Here is a 21,440-nt window from a genome sequence, read left to right as displayed (position 1 = left end):
ATGTGACTTGCATTTTGAATTTTCAGTAAACTAAGAAATGTACTTGTAAACCATGAAAATAAGTTCTGCCTCAGCAGTGAAAATTGTAATTTGATATTTAATTGCCATTTTGCAAAATAAAGTCATGCATTTATAAACATTCCACTAATTTTTAATGATAAAAGCTGTTGACTACCCTTCTTGACAGTAAAAGGAAAGGGATTTTTGAATACATGTAATGTAGAACTGTCTTGTTTATGAAAGCCAATTCATGAAGGCTTTAACAATTGGTTCTTTATGTTTCTTTTCAACTTATGCAGCTTTTGCTGTTTTGGATTGTCTCAACCCCATGCTAATGTCACTAGACAGCACTTGTGAACCTTGGCAACAAGCTAGTTTGATTTTATTACCAGAATATACATTATGAATTTCCATCCAATTAAAAAATATATAGATGGCTTTCAAATAATCAACTTTTATTTTTAAGGTTTTCAGTTTGGTTTTTAGGTTTAGTCATATGCAGGATAGAAAGTGTACAAAAATACTAAGCAGAGAGTAAGGAAAAAGAACTTTTGCACAGGAGAGAAAGGAAGAATTAAGGTTGTATGGGTGTTGGGCCTGCTGTTGCCACGCTGAATAGAAGATATGCTGGGCTATAACTCTGGGGAGCATTTATGAATTTGCCTGGCATGAAAATGGAATCTAGGGTATCGAATGAAGACCCTCCTCCACGGCCAAAAGAATGTGTTTTATTTTTGACCTCTACAACTAGTGAAAATTGCCTGAAAACGCTCATACTAAAACTACAATTAAAGGCCATTTACATGGAAATGTTCCAACTAGAGTAATGCAATAATCATTGCAATCATGACTTTTTTATTTGGTTGAACACTGGGAAAAATCTGAAAAGTCTGAAATGTTCCCTCTTACACACACACACACACACACACACACCCTAAACAGATAATAAATTATTCCTCACATTTGTTAAAATGGAAGCTTGCTAGCCCTCTGCTCTCCTTCAGGTCTCACTTAACTTTTTCTACAGTTACATATACTTAAGTACTTCAGACAGGTGTAAAAGCAAAATTCGCCTTTGAGGCTCTTATTTCAAGGGTATTTTGACTAAACTGTCATCCACATGAGAAATGGAATAAGTAGCATGAGCCGTTCATTAAAAAATATATTTTCAGCAACCACATCTCGTCACAAGGCTTTGAAGCACACTACGCAGCCGTTCTCATTTCACAGTGCAGAAACCAAAGTCTGGGAGGTGACTGCCCAGGATGCAGCTGGTGAGCAGCAGAGCCAAGGTCCAGAAGCCAGCTTCCCGGTACAGGTACGAGGCATGACGTCACTGGTGGTGCCAGTCTGCGAGCTCGGGACGCGGGCCGGGCCGGAAACTGTACTGCAGAAGGCCCCGCCCCGTCCCGTCCCGTCCCGTCCCGCCCCACAGGAGTCGGGAGTTGTGCAGTCCAGACGGTGCTCAGCCGAGCCCCGGGAGCTGAGCCGGGTGGGCGGGGGCGCCAGAGGCCCCGCCCATCGGGCCTGCCCCACCCCCAGGTCCGCCCCGCCGCGCTCTGCCTCGCCTCGCCCCGTCCCGTCCCTCCAGCAGTGGCTTGGCCGGGCTCGGCGGTAGTCGGGCGCTGCCGGTGAGTCCCACTTCCTGACAGCGGGTTCGGTCCGCGCCTGGGCGGGGAGGCGGAGAATGGAAGCGGGCTTATCGGCCATTACTTTGTATCTCGCCAGCGCCAGCAGTCCTGTGGTGGCGACAACGATGGACCGGAAGCCAGTGAGCCGTGAGGAAGGAGGAGAAGCAGGGGCTGCCTCGGGAGCTGCGGCCGCCGCTCCGTTCAGGGAATCGGCACAGCAGGTAGGAGCGGCCGCCGAGGCTGAGGCCGGGAGAGCCCAGCTTCCTGTCTGCCTCGCCTGCCGCCAGCCCTTTTGGCCTGCCCGGCCTTCCTTCGAGCAGGCCGCCCGCCGGAGGTGCGTCCCGGGGCTCCTCTTCGCGGTGTCCCCGGCTCCGAGCGTCGGCTTGAGGGAAGGGGCGGACGAACCGCAGTCGGAGCGCCGCTGGGCATCGCCTCCTCTGACAGCGCCGCAGACTCCGGGGCGGCCTCGGATTTCGAGGGGTGAGGTTGCAGCTTCGGGTCTGCGAGCGCGAGAAGGAAGGCGTGTCCCCGAAAGGCTGTCCTTGGAGTAGCTGGAAGCCAGGTGACGCTGGCTGCGATCACTTCTCAGTGTCTCCTTGTGGGAGTGCCTGACTTGGCATCTGCCCTTTGGTTAGCAAATAGTAACTGGGTGCTATGCGTTTACAGGCTTCCCCCCCCCCCACTTAATCCTTATAACTTCTGCATGAGGTGTGAGTTATCCACATTTCACCAGGGAGGTAGCTAAGGCTCAGAGCTGCGCTGTCCAATAGACACATAATGCCAGCCGCATTTTAAATTGTACATTTTCTCGTAGCCACATGAAAAAACTAAAAAGAAACCGGTGAAATTAATTTTAATATTCTATTTTATTTAACCCAATTTTGTCAAAAACCATTTTAACATGCAATTAATATGAAAGTTATCACTGAGATATTTCACAGTCTTTCTGTGGTACTAGTCTTTGAAATCCTTTGTGTATTTCAGCACATCTCAGCTTGAACTGGCCCCATTTCAAGTGAGCATTAGCCCCATGTGGTTACTCTATTGGACAGCGTAAGTTTAGAGCATTAGGTAAGGTTTAGAGGTTTGTTTTGTTTGGGATTTGGTAATCTGAAGTAGTAGTGTAGGGCCTTTGGCCAAGTAAAACTAATGAAGAAATGGCTTTACCTGAAACCGGCTCAGGAGTATACAGTTTTGATGTTAAAAACCTGAGTTGCTTCTGTGTAGAAATCTTCCCACCCTCAGTGAGAACAAAGCTTTTCAGTGGCTTCATTTTTGAGACGAACTACCTGAATGTTAGTAAGACATTTCCCCCAAACTACAGATTCCTAGAGAATGGTGCCCGAATGTGAGTATAGTTCTAATATTATAAGAGGTAGTTTGCATTAACAAAAGCTTTTTTCTCAGGCTAGTCTTCATATGGAATTGTTTTTTTCTCCTACTTAAGAAGGGGGAAGGTAACCTGCAAGAAGGAATTCAGGGAAAACGCTAATTGATTAGGAAGCCCACTTATTATGTTCAGTTGAGTCGAGACCTGTTGTTGACAGGTGTACTTGAACTGAACCTTTTTAGTCCACAGCGTTTGATGTATTTTCCATTTGATTTTTCCTTCTATTACTATAATTGTTTTCATCACTACTTCAGCTTTCAATCTTTCTAATAGCGAAGTGGTTTACTTTGTACTGATTTACCAGATAAATGTTGTTTGAAGAGAGACTCTTTATTGTGGCTTAGTGCTAATATGTTATTTTCACACTCTTGGTTAAAAAATAATAAAATAAATAAAACGTAAAGAAGACCATAGAGCAAAAAGTAAAAAGTCATAGGAATACTCCCATCACCCGTTTCTCACATTCACATTCCCCAAAAGTAACTGTTAAGTTTCTGGTGTATTCTTTCTGGGATTGCCTATGCCTATATAATCTTTCCTGTTAAACACAAATGGGTTCATACTATACAAACAGTTTTCTAACTTTCCCTTTGTGCTCTCTCATTCACATTCCTGAAGCAGAGACATTTCCGAGAACCGCAAATCTATGCCTCCTTGACCACAGTAAGAGGGGAGAGGCCAATGAAGTGGAGACTTGGGTGGCAGGAGAGGCTGCCATCCTGTACTCCTTCATCGGTTTGTCAGAACTGAGAAATCCCAAGTGTCATGTAGGGAAGGGAGGAAGAGTTAGAAGCTTGGGTCTGTGCTTAGAATTAGGCCTCAAACCAGGACATTCAGCAGCTTATCTGACTAGACTTTTGACCAGAATCTCAGCTTCAGTATTATTAAAGGAGTTAAAATTTCAGTACTACTTGTTCATTTATTTATTTAGCACCCCTGCTACCAAGCACTTACAATGTGCCAGGAGCTGTAGGCTAAAGGATAGTGCAGTGAAGGATACACACTCTGCCTACTCCCATTTTGCCGATCACCTATTTGGGGAAGGTGACACAGAGTAAATTCCAAATGTCATACATGTTTTTATAAAGTTCTGGGTGCTATGGGAGTATGTGAAAAGAAAATTGCAACAACCCAAGTGTCCATCATTGGATGAATGGATAAAGAAGATGTGGCACATATATACAATGGAATATTACTCAGCCATAAAAAGAAACGAAACTGAGGTATTTGTAATGAGGTGGATAGACCTAGAGTCTGTCATACAGAGTGAAGTAAGTCAGAAAGAGAAAGACAAATACCGTATGCTAACAAATATATATGGAATTTAAGAAAAAAAAATGTCATGAAGAACTTAGGGGTAAAACAGGAATAGAGACACAGACCTACTGGGGGTGGGCTTGGGGATATGGGGAGGGGGGAGGCTGTGACGGGGCGGGGGAGAGGCATGGACGTGTATACACTGCCGGGCGTGGGGTGGATGGATGGTGGATGGATGGTGGGGGATGGCCGCATGGCGCGGGGGGATCGGCTCGGTGCTTTGTGGCCGCCTGGAGGGGTGGGATGGGGAGGGTGGGAGGGAGGGAGACGCAGGAGGGAGGGGATGTGGGAACAGATGTATATGTATGACTGATTCACTTTGTTGTAAAGCAGAGACTAATAAAAAAAAAAAAAAAAAAACAGGCCCCAAGGAACAAGATAAGCAGAGTTACAGTACTGTTAACCATAAAATGTAATGAAATGTTAATTGACATTGCATCTCATAATTTCCTGGTGTTAGGAAATTGTCTTTTCAGATCTTTGGAGTTTGTTGAAGTCGAGTTTGTATGATTGACAGTGAAAATTTTCTGACCTGCAGGTTGACTGTTTATTTGTAAAACTGAAATGTTTGCAGATTCAGAGAATAACTTTCATTTATAATTGTTGGAAATTTTGAATCAAATTATTTTCTGGTTGGTTTTACCCATCAATACCTCCCTTAACTAACCCCACAGTCCCCTCTTTGCCAAGTAGAGTTTGGGATCATATGACATAGATTCTTTCACAGATTTTTTTACTTGACAATCTGGTTCTTTAAGATGAGGGGTTGACAAACTAGAGCCTATGGGCCAGATCCCACCAGCCACTGATTTGTATAAAACTTTATTGGAACATAGCCCATTCATCATGTATTGTCCATGGCTGCTTTTGCAGAGTTCAGTAGTTGTGACAGAGATTACATGGCCCTCAAAGCGTAAAATATTTACTCTCTGTCCTTTATGGGAAAAATTACTCAGTCCTGCTTAAGATGATAAATGTAAAACTTGGGTTTTATTGTATCAAAAATTAATATTAAAATTTTGAAAGAGAGCTCTTAAATAAAAGTCTCTTTAATAAAAATCTTTATATGAAATGTGATGATTAGAACAAATAAAATACCATTTACATATTATGTATAGAGAACATTACTCAAAGGTCTGTTTATACTTGACTAACTTTGGTATTAGAATGAAAACTATGAATCACCTTTCAGCTTTCACCTTTGTAGATTTCTTTTTTTTTACCTTTTGGAAAAAATATAGCCAAGAGTCAGTTAATGGAGTTAGTAGATAAGTTTATTCCTGTTATTATGACCCAGCCAGAATGTTTTTATTTATTAAAGTTGTCTAAGGAAGACAAAGTAGTGAAGCCAGTGAGAGACACCCCTTCTCCTTTGCCTGTGTCTTAGAAAAGACAAGTTAAGCCAGTGAGAGATTGGTAGAGGGAGAATGAGAAGCTGCTTGCTCTGATGGGGGCGGGGTGGGGGTGGAATAAGGCAGGGTGATGTACTGTGAAAGGGCTCACCTCTGTTCATTGACTGGGACTGTTGCTTTCACATCAGATCCATCCAGTTAGTATGATAACTGGAGATCTAACCCAGCTCCTCTGACTTTTTCTTGCCTATAAAGTCATGGTCCAAAAGGAGACGTTGGTGTCAGGACAACCAGAAACCAAATCTCATATGAAGGGGGAAAATGAGATTGGGTAGGAACGGCTTGCTATGCTTAGGGACTGGTGATGGAAGAAAGATGGCCTGGGTGGACCATTTGTTGTTCATCTTATTTATGGACACAGTGAGTGGGCTGGTGTTCCTTTATTAAGGGCTGGGATATGTTTGAAACCTCAGGACAGGCTAGGGAGCGTTGTGGTTTTTGTTTTTTCTGGTTAACCCATAGGTAGCCCGTGCTGTCAAGGTTTTCATGGTCTCAATTTGCTCTACAGCAGTTACAGTTGCTGTCAGTGATGTCCATGTGTGTCATGGAACAATGTGTGTGTTCTTTGGGTTGGACATACCTGGATTCAAATCCTGGCTAATGACTAAACTTACCTTTGGGAAGTGAAGGACAGAGAACAGCCATATCTGTTTTCTAAGAAAAACCTTAGAGGATTAAGAGGAAACAAGGCATAAAAATAAAGTTACATATACTTGCATAACTGGGCAATTCTAGTCCACTATTTTTATCAGTATAATTCCATCTCTGCAAAAGCAGGTCAAAGAACTTTTCTAGGGTTGAACAACAATCATGGGTTTAAATTATGTGTGGTCATATCTACAAGTGTAAGAATCCTTATAGAGGATGAAATTTTTGAACTCTGGACTATCCCACTGATATGGACTCTAATCATGGCAGTCTTGTAGTCCTGTATCATTTTGCTTTGGTTTAGTTTTAAAATTGTACCAGAGCATATTCTCATCATGAAAGGAAAACAACAACAAAATACAAAAAGAAGAGGTGGCGCAGTGGTTGAGAGTCCGCCTGCCAGTGCAGGGGACACGGGTTCCTGTCCCGGTCTGGGAAGATCCCACATGCCACGGAGCGGCTGGGCCCGTGAGCCATGGCCGCTGAGCCTGCGCGTCCGGAGCCTGTGCTCCACAACGGGAGAGGCCACAACAGTGAGAGGTCCGTGTACGGGGGAAAAAAAAAAAAAAAAAAAGAATAAAAAGCCCCTTTGAACACTCCTTTCATGTACCTCCTCCCCCATATTTGTACCTAACCCCAAGGGTAATCACTTGCCAGATTTTTCTTTACAGTTATTTGCACTGTGCTTTTTGAAATCTTCTAGTAAGAAGATACAACAAAGGCTTTCTTAGGAATTTAAACTTGAGGCAAAAAGACAAGGAAAAGCTCTTCATCCTCTCCCTCAAAATGCATTTACAGTGAGTTTGGAAAATTGGCTATATGTGTGAGGTAAAATTAGTATTTCCCTTGGAATGAAATTTGGATGTATTTAGAATTACATAGACTGTTATAGTTTTAAAATTTGTTAAATCTTTTTACTAGCAGGAAAACTGTGTTGTCATCTATATATTAGTGACTGAGAAATGTAGAAGTTCAGATATAGAATACTGATGGCCTGCTTTCCAGATTTGGTTTACAAATGAGTTTTATTTGGCCTGCACAGTGCTTTAAATTTTTTTGAATTTTAGTGTCTTTGGTTGTGGCATGCTTTTCTTCAAAGGTCTACTTTTAATCTATAGCAGTATTTACTCATTTTTGGTACCTGCTTGGACCTAAAAGGCATCTTACTTTGGGACTCCCATTTTGGAAAAGGAGAGGTTCAGAATTAAGCTGAACTGGTTTTGGTTTGCCCACATGTAGCTAAGCTCAATTTCAAAGACTTAGCAGGGTTACCTAATAAAACATTTTATGTTACGCATCTAACATATGTACATGCATCTATATGATTTTCCTTTGATATATCAACACATTAATCCCTTCGTAATTAGCTTTGTTCTTTAAAATTATTGATGTCCAGCATGTCTTCACATATTATACAACATTGGAATTGCTATGACTTGAAGTGTGTTGCTTGATTTCTTAGCTTTTGACTTAAAAAGTTTAATTGGTTAAGTTCTGTTTTTTAACCTTGGCAGTGAGTATGCAGAGGTTTGCTTTACTATTCATTAAACTCTTCATTTATGCTGTTGATATGCTTTTCTGTGTACAATCTGTTTTATTGTTTAAAAACTGTTTAAGGATTGGCTTATATTTCTTTATTCCCTAAAATAACGCAACTGAAAAATTTTTTTTGTTATATGAAAGAAAATTAATCTCACTTGAAACTCTTCTTTTCTTAATTTATTATTGACATTAGATGAGTAATGAAAGAGGCTTTGAAAATGTAGAACTGGGAGTCATAGGAAAAAAGAAGAAAGTCCCAAGGAGAGTCATCCACTTTGTTAGTGGTGAAACAATGGAAGAATACAGCACAGATGAAGATGAAGTGGATGGCCTGGAGAAAAAAGATGTTTTGCCTACTGTTGATCCGGTAGGTTTGATACTGATGTTCCTTTTGTCAGTAGGTTTTGTTTTGACTGATTTGTTTCCTTTAAACATTTTTTAAAAATATTTATTTATTTATTTATATTTTTGGCTGCGTCGGGTCTTAGTTGCATGGGATCTTCGTTGTGGAATGCTGGCTTCTCTCTAGTTGCAATGTGAGGGCTTAGTTGCCCTGCAGCACATGGCATCTTAGCTCCCCAACCAGGGATGTAACCCATGTACCCTGCATTGGAAGGCGGATTCTTAACCACTGGACCACCAGGGAAGTCCCTCTTTCCCTTAAACATTGAATAGAAGGGACCTTTGAGGTTTAAATAAACTGTACTCTGATTATAAAATTATGCATTATGATTTTGGTAGAAAACAGTATTTTTACACAATATGGATGGAAGTATTTTCTGTATTTCAGTAGCCTGAATAGTTTATTTTTGAGTGTCAGAGTTCTTTAGTCAGTGTGGATTGGTTTCTTTAAGATTTTTTTCACTAAACTGTGTACTTGAATTCCAGTCCCTTTGTATTAAAGACTGTACCACCATGGTGGTTTCCATTTAAAGCTTAGAAGTTGTCAGTTCTTTTTTATATTGCCTCAAGTTTTGATTAGAAGATAGGAGTGTACAGTTCTTAACTTTATGTTTCTCACCAGCTAAATTTAAGAATTTCTAAGTTATAAATGATGTGACTGGGGACTTTCCTGGTGGCGCAGTGGTTAAGAATCCGCCTACCAATGCAGGGGACATGGGTTCGATCCCTGGTCCAGGAAGATCCCACATGCCGTGGAGCAACTAAGCGTGTGCACCACAACTACTGAAGCCCGCGTGCCACAACTACTGAAGCCCACGTGCCTAGAGCCCGTTCTCGGCAGCAAGAGAAGCCACTGCAATGAGAAGCCCGTGCACCACAGCGAAGTGTAGCTGCCGCTCGCCGCAACTAGAGAAAGCCCACGCACAGCAGCAAAGACCCAACACAGCCAAAAAGAAATTAAAAAACAAAAACAAAAACAAAACAAAACAAAAAGATGTAACTGTAAAATTATAAGACTAGCTGTACATTTTTTTAAAAGAAGTGTTGCCTTTCTAAGTAGTCATTTTGAGAGTTCAGTTGATCAAATATTTATGGACTTTCTAGGTGCTGGTGATACAACAATGGGCAGTATAAATTTCTGCTCTTATATGCTAGTGGGCAGAAAGGCAATAAGCAAGTACATACTATAATTATCAGACTATGGAAAGTGCTATGAAGAAAATAAAGCAAAGTAGTAGAATAGAGAATTATTAATTTAGATTTGGCTTAAAAATGTTATTACTAAGTTTTCATCAGTTTTGGTTCTAAATAAATTCTAGTTATTAAAAAAATCAGATCTAGATTCTCTGCTATAGACAATATTCAAAGGACTGTGCAGTATACTCTGAAGGCAATTCCAAATGCATGCAGAATATTGTAGAAGTGTTTCATGCAGTGGAAGAAGTGTTGAAATAAATGTCTTTCTTATAAATTACTTTGAAGGGGTTTTTATTTGTCTGTATAAATTTGTGTATATATGTATGGTTTAAAAAGTCTTTGTCTCAAAAATAGTCCTCTATTTACATAGGAATCGGTAATAAAGACATTGCATAGAAAAAAATGCATCCTTACTACTTCCCTAAAGGTTTACTCTTAAAAAAGCTTTACTGAGATGCAGTCCACGTAGCATACATTCATCAATTTAAAATTTGCAGCAGTGGTTTTTAATATATTCACTGATAGACGCAACCATTACCATGGTCAATTTTTAGTACGTTTGCATCACCTCAAAAAGAAACCCAGTACCCTTTAGTTATCACTCCCTACCCTTCATCTCCCCAACCCCTGATGACCACTAATCTATTTTCTGTCTATTGATTTCCCTATTATGGACATTTCATATGAACGAACTCGTATGATATGTGATCTTCTGTGACTGGCTTCTTTCACTTAGTGTAACGTTTTCAAGGTTTATCCATGTTATAGCATGTGTCAGAACTTCATTCCTTTTTTTTTTTTTTTTTTTGTGGTACACGGGCCTATCACTGTTGTGGCCTCTCCCATTGCGGAGCACAGGCTCCGGACGCGCAGGCTCAGCGGCCATGGCGCATGGGCCCAGCCGTTCCGTGGCATGTGGGATCCTCCCAGACTGGGGCACGAACCCGTGTCCCCTGCATCGGCAGGCGGACTCTCAACCACTGCACCACCAGGGAAGCCCTCATTCCTTTTTTTGATATACCATGTTTGTCAGGTCAGAGACATTTGGTTGTTTCTACCTTTTGGCTATTATGAATAATTCAGCTATGAATATTTGTGTACAAGTATTTGTGTGGACGTATGTTTTCATTTCTCTTAGGTATGTACCTATGAGTGGAATTGCTGGGTCATATGATAACTCTATACAGGTATCCCCTGCTTTTTGAAAGTTTGCTTTACCCCACTTCGCTTTTATGAAAAACCTACATTAGTACCTCTTTTCGCTAACTGAAAGAAAGCCGAAGAGGATTTTCACTTTTATGAAAAAAGGTAAAAAGCAAAAATAGCGTCCAGAATTTGTTTTGCAGTGAGCCCTTGTAGAGGTGGTGGGCACCCTGAACAGTGAGAGAGGCACCTTGAAGCTCCTTCCCTGGGGAACTACACTCATCATCACAGCATCAAGCCGCCATAGCTTTCAGCTGTATCTGTGAGCATTTGTGCTTGGTTTCGATTTATTTTGTTCAGCTGTTTAGTAAGATGTGTCCTAAGGTAATCACTTATTTGCTTTACACAATTTTGCATTATGAAAGGTTTCATAGGAATGCTCTACTTTTGGATAGCAGGGAAATCCTGTATTCAGTCATTTGAAGAACCACCGAATTGTTTTCCAAAGTGGTTGCACCATTTAAAATTACTGCCAGCATTGAATGAGGGTTCTGATTTCTCTACATCCTTATCAACACTTGTTACTATCTTTTTTATTCTAGTTGTCCTTGTGGGTGTGAAGTGGCATCTCATTATGGTTTTAATTTGCATTTCCCTGGTGGCCAGTGATATTGAGCATCTTTTCATTTGTTTATTGGCCATTTGTATATCATCTTTAGAGAAATGCCTATTCAGATCCCTTGCCTGTTTTTGTTTGTTTGTTAAAAATATTTATTTATTTATTTATTTTTGGCTGAGGATCTTTCATTGTGGCGCACAGGCTCTTTGTTGCGGTGTGTGGGCTTCTCTCTAGTTGTGGCATACGGGCTCCAGTGGAAGCTGGGGGTAGAAGGAGCCCTGTGTTCTTAGCTATACCAGTCTGGCAGTGAATTTCCACTTCACTTTGCTGGGAAGGCCAGTGGTCTTGGTTCACTTACTTCATACTCTCATTTTCTTGTCAAATTTTTATTTATTTTCTTGAATAGATGTTTTTTCATTTGTAGTATATCCTTAGGACCACTTCCAGAGGGTTTAAATGTTTATTTTAAATAATTTTCACCAGTTTCACTGGGTAGTGGGTCCACAGAGTTCCTCCTGCTGTTGTGCTGTAAGTCCATATCCACTCTTAAAATAGTTAATTACCTTGTATATAGTATGTTGTCATTCGAATTTATTTGAATTTTTAGGCCTAAACTAAGACAAGAAACCTGGCTGATAAGAAACCTGTCTGTTTCCTTCAGTGGGAGGCAGCATGCATAGTCAGAGCTGGTTTCAGTCCTGGCTTAGTCCTGGAGTAGTCACCTCCCTGTGACGAAGACTTAATCCCACTGCACTTCAGGTTTCATGACTATAAAAAAAGATAATCTTGTCTCATCTACATTAAGAATTGCTTTTGAAGATTAAAAAGATAGTACATATGAAGACTCATTGAAAAATGACTAAGAACTATATACATGTATATCTAATATACATGTAAGGTAGTATTAGATAACAAAGCAAATACAGTAGGTAGCACAAGGAATCTCACTCAAAAGGTAATTTTAGAACTCTATTGGAATTTGAAAGCCCATGACTAATTTAACAATTTTCCCTACATTTCTTATTCAAGAATCATTTGAAAGTTTATGAAATTCACTTGTTTGGCTTCATTCCTGAAATATCCATTTTGAAGTTTTAAAGTTATATTTTCCTTGGTGGTAATTGTGTTTCCTAGAGTATAGTGATTTTTTTAGGCAACGAGGAGCTGCTATTATATACTAATACCATATATATGTGTGTGTGTGTAAATACTGCCAGTAGGAAGCTTATGTTATAAACTTGGTTGGAAGCTGAGAGCTGACATTATATTTGACTTCTACATAAAATTTTCAGAAAAAAATCTGGTACTATTCATGAAGAATTTATAGTTAGCAAATAGGACTATCTATGTTGGCTAAGTTAACCAAGACCAAAAAATAACAATTACTTAAATCTTTTGCTAAAAGAGATCCAATTCATTTTTTGGATATATATATATATATATATATATATATATATATTTTTTTTTTTTTTTTTTTTTTTTGCGGTATGCGGGCCTCTCACTGTTGTGGCCTCTCCCGTTGCGGAGCACAGGCTCCGGACGCGCAGGCTCAGCGGCCATGGCTCACGGGCCCAGCCGCTCCGCGGCACATGGGATCCTCCCAGACCGGGGCACGAACCCGCATCCCCTGCATCGGCAGGCGGACTCTCAACCACTGCGCCACCAGGGAGGCCCCATTTTTTGGATATTTTTAATTGCTGCCTGAACTATAGATATCTTCGTTTGGTTTATTACTTATGCATGCATGTGTTAATGTTAGTCATCATTTTTTTAAATGCTGTAGTTTAATGTAGACTTCTGGTCGTAAAGCAAACTTGCAGATAGTGTTTTTCCTCTTTAATGGGGACACTTAGGTTGTTTCCGTATCTTGGCTGCTGTAAATAATGCTGCCACTAACAAGAGAGTGGAAATACCTCTTCGAGATTCTGATTTCAGTTCTTTTGGATAAATACCCAGAAATGGAATTGCTGGATCATTTGGTGTTTGTATTTTTTATTTTTTGAGGAACCGCCCTACTGTTTTCCATAACGGCTGCACCATTTTACATTCCCACCAACAGCGTCCAAGGGTCCTAATTTCTTTACATACTCAGCAACACTTGTCTTTTTCTTAAAATAATAATCATCCTAGCAGCTGTTTATAATTAAAGACAGACCTAGCATCACTTAATGTGCAAAGCAGACTTTCCAATTTCTATTGGCTTCTAATGCGTCGTAAATCTGATAGGACAAAGGAATTTGGAAAAGGTATTGTTGTATATTTACATAGTAGATATGTAGTACAGACCCAATTAAAGAAAAACTCTGATATCTAAAATAAAGATTTAAGGGCTTCCCTGGTGGCGCAGTGGTTGGGAGTCCGCCTGCCGATGCAGGGGACGTGGGTTCGTGCCCCGGTCTGGGAGGATCCCACATGACATGGAGCGGCTGGGCCCGTGAGCCATGGCCGCTGGGCCTGCGTGTCCAGAGCCTGTGCTCCGCAACAGGAGAGGCCACAACAGTGAGAGGCCCACGTACCGCAAAAAAAAAAAAAAAAATTAAAATAAAATAAAATAAAGATTTAAGAATAATATTCCTGGGACTTCCCTGGTGGCGCAGTGGTTAAGAATCTGCCTGCCAATGCAGGGGACGCGGGTTCGAGCCCTGGTCCAGGAAGATCCCACATGCAATGGAGCAACTAAGCCCATGCACCCACAACTACTGCGCCTGTGCTGTAGAGCCCGCGAGCCAGAACTACTGAGCCCATGAGCCACAACTACTGAAGCCCGTGCGCCTAGAGCCCATGCTCCACAACAAGAGAAGCCACCGCAATGAAGAGTAGCCCTCGCTTGCTGCAACTAGAGAAAGCCTGTGCGCAGCAACAAAGACCCAATGCAGTCAAAAATAAATAAATAAATAAATAAAAGAATAATACTCCTGGCATATGATACTTGATAGAAAGTAAGAAATGGAGACCTAGATCTTTTTACAATCTTATAATCGTTTTCCTTAGATTTTACCTTAGATGAGCGTTAAGAGTAAACATATTTCCAGTAATTCCTTTAACCATTGATTTAGTTTCGCTTAGGGTTCCTTAAATATGTGTATATGTGTGTATCTAACTATACATATTAAAAACTTTGATTATGCACATAACTGTTACCTATATAAATGGACTGATGCCTTTCTTAATATAGTCAGAACTCAAAATTATCTGGGCTCATTTTTGCCTATCAAATTTTTAAAAAGGAAAAGAACAATATACCGTAATAAGGGTACAAGGGAATGGACAATCTCATAGATGACTGCTGAATATTTATTGGTAAATTTTCTGGTGTGAAGTTTTGCATTGTGAAGGGAGAGCTTTCCAAATGATTATATTTTTGACCTAGTTATTCCACCCTTAGGAATTTAAGCATTTGGGAAATACGCTTAATATTTTCAATATAGTAAATGGGAAAAACAGCAGGATAGAAAAAGTATAGCAATGTTGTAAAACACATATATGCTTAGGAAAAGACTGGGAAAAATATACTAAGATGTTAATGATAATTATCTATGGACAGTGGAAAAATGGGTGACTTAAATTTTCTTTATACTTTTTCCATTTTGTAAGTGTTTTGCAATAAATGAGCATTACTTTTATAATTTAAAAATAAGTTGTTTCAAAACAAAAGATAGCAAATCTTAATAGTTCTTTATTAAGGAAGAGATGGAAAATTATGCAGGAAGAAATAGATAATTAAATTTTTGAAGAAAGAGATGAATCTACTTGAGTTTGCACTCATACATTTGAAGTCTTAAAGACTCAAGATCTTGTCCCACTTCTTCTGTTACTGGGATGGTGGTGGCGGTAGTGATGCTGGCAGTGGTGGCAGGGTTCCAGTGTAGACTCTGGGTCAGTGTCTGCACAAAGGGCCCTATCCATTCATTCTGTATAACTCTGTGTGATAATGATAGATGGTATTCGGGAATCCTTATCCAGTGTCTCAGCTCTGGAGCAGGTTTGACTCTTTGGTAGTCGCAGCCTGGATATTAGCAATTGTCCTCTCTAGAAACAACCCCAGGAGAATTGGTCCACTGAGAAATGCATGCTTTTCTCCAAAAGCATGCTGAATCCTTTTCTAAGTAGTTTCTTGGCCTTATCACTTAATATGTGTTATAGAAATTGCTTCCATTCCCTATGTTTCTGTACTGTCCCATTTGCTGTTAAAAAAAAAAAAAAAAGCAAACACTAAAGTCAGAGCATCTTAAACAGAGCCCCTAAACTAACCCTTATCCCCACCTAAGAGATGCCTCCTGCACTGAATGTAGAAGGTATAGCAGATTTTTATCAGGGAGTCAGAAATATGCAGTGTTTTCTTGACCGTATTTGTTGCTTGGACATCCATTCTTGTGTAAAGAGAGACTAAGGAGCTACCTTACTTGTGTGTCTTTTCAGAAATGTTATCACAGGAATTGATATACCTACTTTTCATTGAAAGACTATGTTACATGTTTACTCCTCTCTGCTTTAGCCCATCTGCCCACTCTTACAGATATTCCTTTTTAAAAAAATATTTAAAACATAGAACTTTATTTTTAAATTAATTTGCATAAGAAGTTGATAAGACAGACAGTGGCCACTCAAAATGACTTTGAGAACCCTGAGGTGAAAAATTTTCCTTAACCAGCAAGAAAGGAAATAACACTGAAATTGGCAACTTCGTTAGCTTTAGACAGCGGAAAAGGAGATACTTCCATTTCACCAGTAGAGAAAAAAGGGTCATTTCCAGTGTCTGCAGTTTTCAGTCTTACAGATATTCTTGTATATGCTTTTTTAACGCCCTTATAATCATCAGCATATCTTATCTAAGAAGATTATGGACAGGTTTATCTTTTCCTTCTCTCCCTGGAACCAATATTCAAATAATTACTAATGTGTTTGATTGACTGTAGGCTCTATACTATGTTTTCTTTTCATAAACAAAAATATTGGTATGATGAATCCTGCTCCTATTACTGATTTCATCCACAGGGGCAAACTGTCATCTATGTGGCAAGCTTCACAAAAGTATTCTATGGAATTACCAAGGTTAACTATGCAGGTGTGTAGTGTAGATTGCATTCTGCCAGTGGTCCTAGCCTACCAAATAGATACTAAACTTTTCTTGGGTTATATGCTCTAGTCCCTTTTTAATCCTTGAAGGAACAGCAACAAAAAAAACCTCATCTTGCCACTTACTGGTTACTTATTTTCCCACCATTAAAAGTTCATTTAGGGGACTTCCCTGGTGGCACAGTGGTTGAGAGTCCGCCTGCCAATGCAGGGGACACGGGTTCGTGCCCCGGTCTGGGAGGATCCCACATGCCGCAGAGCGGCTAGGCCCGTGAGCCATGGCCACTGAGCCTGCGCATCCGGAGCCTGTGCTCCGCAACGGGAGAGGCCACAACAGTGAGAGGCCCGTGTACTGCAAGCAAAAAAAAAAAAAAAAAAAAAAAAAAGTTCATTTAATATGCCCTTAATCTGTTTAATTTCTCTGAACCTTAATTTCCCCACTAAATCATACGTGTGTTGTATTGTATGATTTCTTAGATCCCTTTCCATTGACTGTACACACTCTCTGATGTGCTTTTGAACAATGAAGACAAAAAAGCACAAGACAGGAGAAAGGAAGGCTCTGGATAACTCATAAATAATTAAGGTTATGACTTAACCAACTCCATTTCAGTGGCTGCTGCTTTTTTTGGTTATTCTGTGGACTTAAGGTGGTGATAGTTGTATGGGTGAATGTAAAATGTCTTTGTGACATTCTCTCTACAAAGCTTTTAATTTTTTTATTGGATTGTACTCTGTTTATAGTGTCATCTATAGAATATTCTAAGTGCCCACCAAGTATTTGACTACTTCTTTCTGGCCTAAATGTATAGAATGAATTTAGGTATGAATGGTGCTAACCTCACCTCTTGTTGCAGACAAAACTTACCTGGGGCCCCTACTTATGGTTTTACATGCTTCGTGCTGCCACATCAACCCTCTCAGGTATTACTGTTTTGTTTGAATATTGTATAACCACTATAATATGCCCCCAGAACAGGAGCTTTGCTAAATAGGGTGTTTCAAAATTGAAGGAGAAACAGTTGGGAGTTAGTCACTCCCTTCTCAGCAGCTAGCTAGCTAGCTAGCTCACATTGGAAGATATTAATCTAACTTGTACTTCATCTGAAAACAGTTTTTAGCTTCTGGATATGCTTTTAAAAAAGGACTAAAAAATAGCTATATTAATTTAGATACGATTTTCATGTCCTTGAAACTTTCCTGTTAGCAGTTATTTTGCTATTTTGCCATTTGATTCCCTGATATTGTTCTCATTCTAACTGCTTATTCTAAAGCCTGTAGTTATAATTCATTTATGTTTTATTTGATTACTATTTCATTTCTTAAGTTGAGATATAACTAAGTCATATTTGAAGGAAATGAATTATCAACTTATGACTTAATCATGCTAACTTTAAATATGCGTTTTAAATCATAAAGCTTTCCTCTGCTTCCCATTTTAACTCCCCCATAGCTTCTATCACGTTATGCCTTTCATTAGATCTAAATGTGAATAGTCATTCATTCAACAAACATTTACGGAGCACTCAATATATGCTAGACAGTCTAGTATAATGAAAAGAACATGAGCTTTACATTCAGACCTGGACTGAATTTTGGATCTGCTTTGTCCGCTTGGACCAGTTCTTCAACTTCTTTGAGTCTAACCTTTCATAGTGCCTGGCATGTGGCAGGCACTCAGTGAGAGCTATAGTATAATCCATTCCTTTCTCCCAGCCCAGTGATATCCCAGCCCTCTGAGAGTGTACATTTTTCTTGAAGAAACAGACATCTAACAGATAATTATAACACCTGGTGATAAGTGTTATAGTAAGAAGTATGAGCAGTGTTATTGGGAGCCCAGAAGGAGCCACTAGTGCTTCTTGGGGAAATCAAGGAAGATACACAAAGGAGATGTACTGAATGTTCATTATCTCCCCGAGGGCAGGGACTGTAACTTTTGTATTCATACAGTGTTTTGCGCATAGAAAGGGCTCAAGAAATGTTTATGGAATTATGTAAGCCATTTAACTTTTGTATCTTTAGTGTGTGACTTTCTCGGAGAGAAGATTGCATCTGTTTTGGGCATCAGCACCCCAAAATACCAGTATGCCATTGATGAGTATTACCGGATGAAGAAGGAGGTTTGTCTCCTTTTTACATTTTCTTGATTCAGTTTGGTTTGCTGTGGACTTCATGGGTTGCATAATGAAGACATGTATCCTCTAGCTGCCCCAAAGATAGCTCCCTTATACTAGGCATTTCATTCTCGAGTCATTAATTTCTTTATCAAATTAGCATACATTTTAGAATTTTTTAATACTGAAATTCCCCTACAATCTGTATGCACAATTAAGCTAGATTTCATGTGCTAGTTGCTGTGAGAGGTGCCTTAGATATGTTATTTAATTTAATCTTCACACACCTCTCTTTGAATTATCCCACATTTAAGATGAGGAAACAAGACCTGGTCTCTGTACTTCGGACACATAGACTGGATGTGGGAGAAGTGGAATGGGTTTGATGCACAGGAAATGACCAATACTAGAGATGTGTAAGTGCCAGTTGTTAAGGCACAAAGATATGAGGCGATTTTGTGTGCAGATGTCGTGAGGTCTTAGGGTGAGGGTGAAGTGAGTTTAGCTTTAAAGAGTGAGAAAGCTTTAGCATTTAAGAGTGTGGGCTCGAGAACCAAGTGCTCCGCCACTTCCAACTGTGTAACCTTGGGCAAGATACTTAACCTATATAAGCTGCAGTTTCCTCGTCTTTGTAAGGAGGAAAATTGCAGCATCCGTGCTCAGGGTTGCTCTAAGGATTAAATGAGTTAATATGTAAAATGCTTAAGGCAGCACGGAGTGTTTATTGGTGAGCTTGAAATAAATATTAGAATCTTTCATTACTCCTTCAAGCAAACAAGGAGGGCAATTCGGGTAAAGCTACAATGTAGAGGCATGAATCTAGAAAGCTCAGCTCAGCTGACTGTATTTGTTATGTGGTTTCAAAAATGTTTTATGAACAAATGAGTGTTTTTAACTCTACTAGCCTTGTTTAGAGCCTCATTATCTCATCTGGACTATTGTGATAGTCTCCTAAATGGTCTTTCTCCTTCACTCTCAGAAAATCTCTAGATTAATCATCCTGACAGGTTACTCACTCTGTACTGACTCACCATACTACAGGGACCAATGCAAATGCCACCATTTCCTCCATCAATTTAGTAGTTCTGGAACTAGAAGTTATTTCCTCTCTAAATTTCTATAGTGGTTATTCCTTTCTGTTTTAATACTCTTCTTAAATGTCTTAACTTCCTTCCTAGATTGTAAACTTCTTGAGGGCAGGGACTGCCTTATCTGTCTACTAGGTGCTTATGGGAACACTAACCATGCTGTATCACTTAAGTGAATAGACCACCCTATTCCACTGAATAGGCTGACACCCTGTAACTGTAGTGATACAGTATTAGCTAATGTTTTTATTTAGATTAGAATTAACCTGAAGCGATCCAGCCCATGTCAAAGTTAATTCAGGTCTCATCTAAGCTAAGCAGTGCTATACTGTGTTTTAAAAATAGCTTCACTACATATACTTCATACAATAGTTTTCATTTCAATTTGGAAACAGGGGAAGGGGAAGTATGTCTTGTCTTAATTGGATGAAACTGAATTGGACATGACACTAATGTTTTGGTTAAAAAAAAGGCATAAGCAGCTGAAAGTGGGAGAAAAATACTATTCCTTTTGGACATTTATATTTCAACTATTCTTGTTATTTCCTCTTTTTAGGAAGAAGAAGAAGAAGAAGAGAACAGGATGTCTGAAGAAGCAGAAAGACAATACCAGCAAAATAAGCTGCAGGCTGATTCCATTGTTCAGTCAGATCAACCAGAATCACTTGTATCCAGTTCATTTGTGAATCTCAATTTTGAAATGGAGGGAGATTGTGAAGTAATTATGGAGAGCAAACAAAATCCAGTCTCTGTCCCTCCGTAGAATGAAATGACCATCAAACTTCTAAGGTAGTTTTTATACCAGGAACTTTCACACTCTCTATTCAATGGGACTTAATAGTTATTTATATTTTAAATTATTAAGTTATCTGGAAAGGGAAGAATGTTTCTTTATTCTTAGGCTCTATCTAGAAAAAGCCAGATCTGAAATTTGGATATTTGTACTATGCTTTTACTATGTCAGATTAGTGCTTTGGTTTTAAAATGATCTTTTAAAAAAAGTTAAGGACATTCTAGAACCCTAACCACCAATTAAGAAGAGTTAACTTATCAAGCTTGTCTGTTATTTGTGTAAGAAAAAAAAAAAGGTAAATTACTGAACAAGGCTAACTGGAGCTGATATTCGTAGTCTCAGATTAAAATGAGGATTTTTCCCCTAGATCTTCTCATGTTATGTCCTACATTTATATATCTAACCATTCATTTCATACTAAGGACGGTTCACTGAATGTGTAATAAAAGGAGCAAGATGAAAGCATTTTGAATTTTCTTTTCTTGAGAATTAACTTTATTTCATGGGAAGGTGATTGAGTTTATAACACCACCAAATCTTAAGATGGGTTGCCATTTTTTAATGAAGGTTAATCTTACTTTCTCTTTCAGTAGTTATTCAAACTTAAATAACTTTGGACATAATGTTAAAGACACTAGTTATGGGATGAAGTTATTAATGTATTTGTATTCAAATGGTAATACCTAGTGATTACCCACATGGCATCCTGTTTATGTCACTCTTTCAGCCCTGAATGCCTCCTATGGGTCAAGATTGGGGGACAGATGAAGACTTAACCCTCCAGGGCTCACTGTTAAATATTGTACAATGTGCAATGGTAGCATAATGAAGTTACCTGTCATTCACCACTTCAAAGCAACAACAGTGGATGGTTTGCTTGACCCAGTTGGCCATCTCTGTACCCACTGTGCCATTAGCAGACCTTACAAAAGTATAATATGAAACTAATTTTGAAAATACTCCTATGTGTTCAGAATCTTATATCTGTATGACTTAGATTTATAACTAAATGTGGATAAGGAGAAATATGTAGAGTATTTCAGATATGCTGCTCTTAAAAACCTA

General features: G+C 39.4%; 1 protein-coding gene across 3 annotated transcripts in view; it reads left to right on the top strand.

The window, feature by feature from the left end:
• The window catches only part of LOC132488306 (signal recognition particle subunit SRP54), a 72,012-nt gene extending 51,172 nt beyond the window's left edge, over positions 1 to 20,840 (top strand). Inside the window, exons 1-6 of one of the 3 annotated variants that reach the window (XM_060096316.1) lie at positions 1,459 to 1,631; positions 1,729 to 1,852; positions 8,134 to 8,307; positions 17,235 to 17,301; positions 18,403 to 18,500; positions 20,139 to 20,840. In XM_060096316.1, the coding sequence (XP_059952299.1) occupies positions 1,757 to 1,852; positions 8,134 to 8,307; positions 17,235 to 17,301; positions 18,403 to 18,500; positions 20,139 to 20,345 (642 nt within the window). In that variant the 5' untranslated portion in view covers positions 1,459 to 1,631; positions 1,729 to 1,756 and the 3' untranslated portion in view covers positions 20,346 to 20,840. The other 2 variants (XM_060096315.1, XM_060096317.1) reach the window with 2 other exon arrangements.
• The last annotated feature ends 600 nt before the right edge of the window (positions 20,841 to 21,440 follow it).

The sequence above is a fragment of the Mesoplodon densirostris genome, chromosome 4, assembly GCF_025265405.1.
Source record: "Mesoplodon densirostris isolate mMesDen1 chromosome 4, mMesDen1 primary haplotype, whole genome shotgun sequence".
Lineage (NCBI taxonomy): Eukaryota > Metazoa > Chordata > Mammalia > Artiodactyla > Ziphiidae > Mesoplodon > Mesoplodon densirostris.
This window is presented reverse-complemented; position numbering and strand designations above follow the sequence as displayed.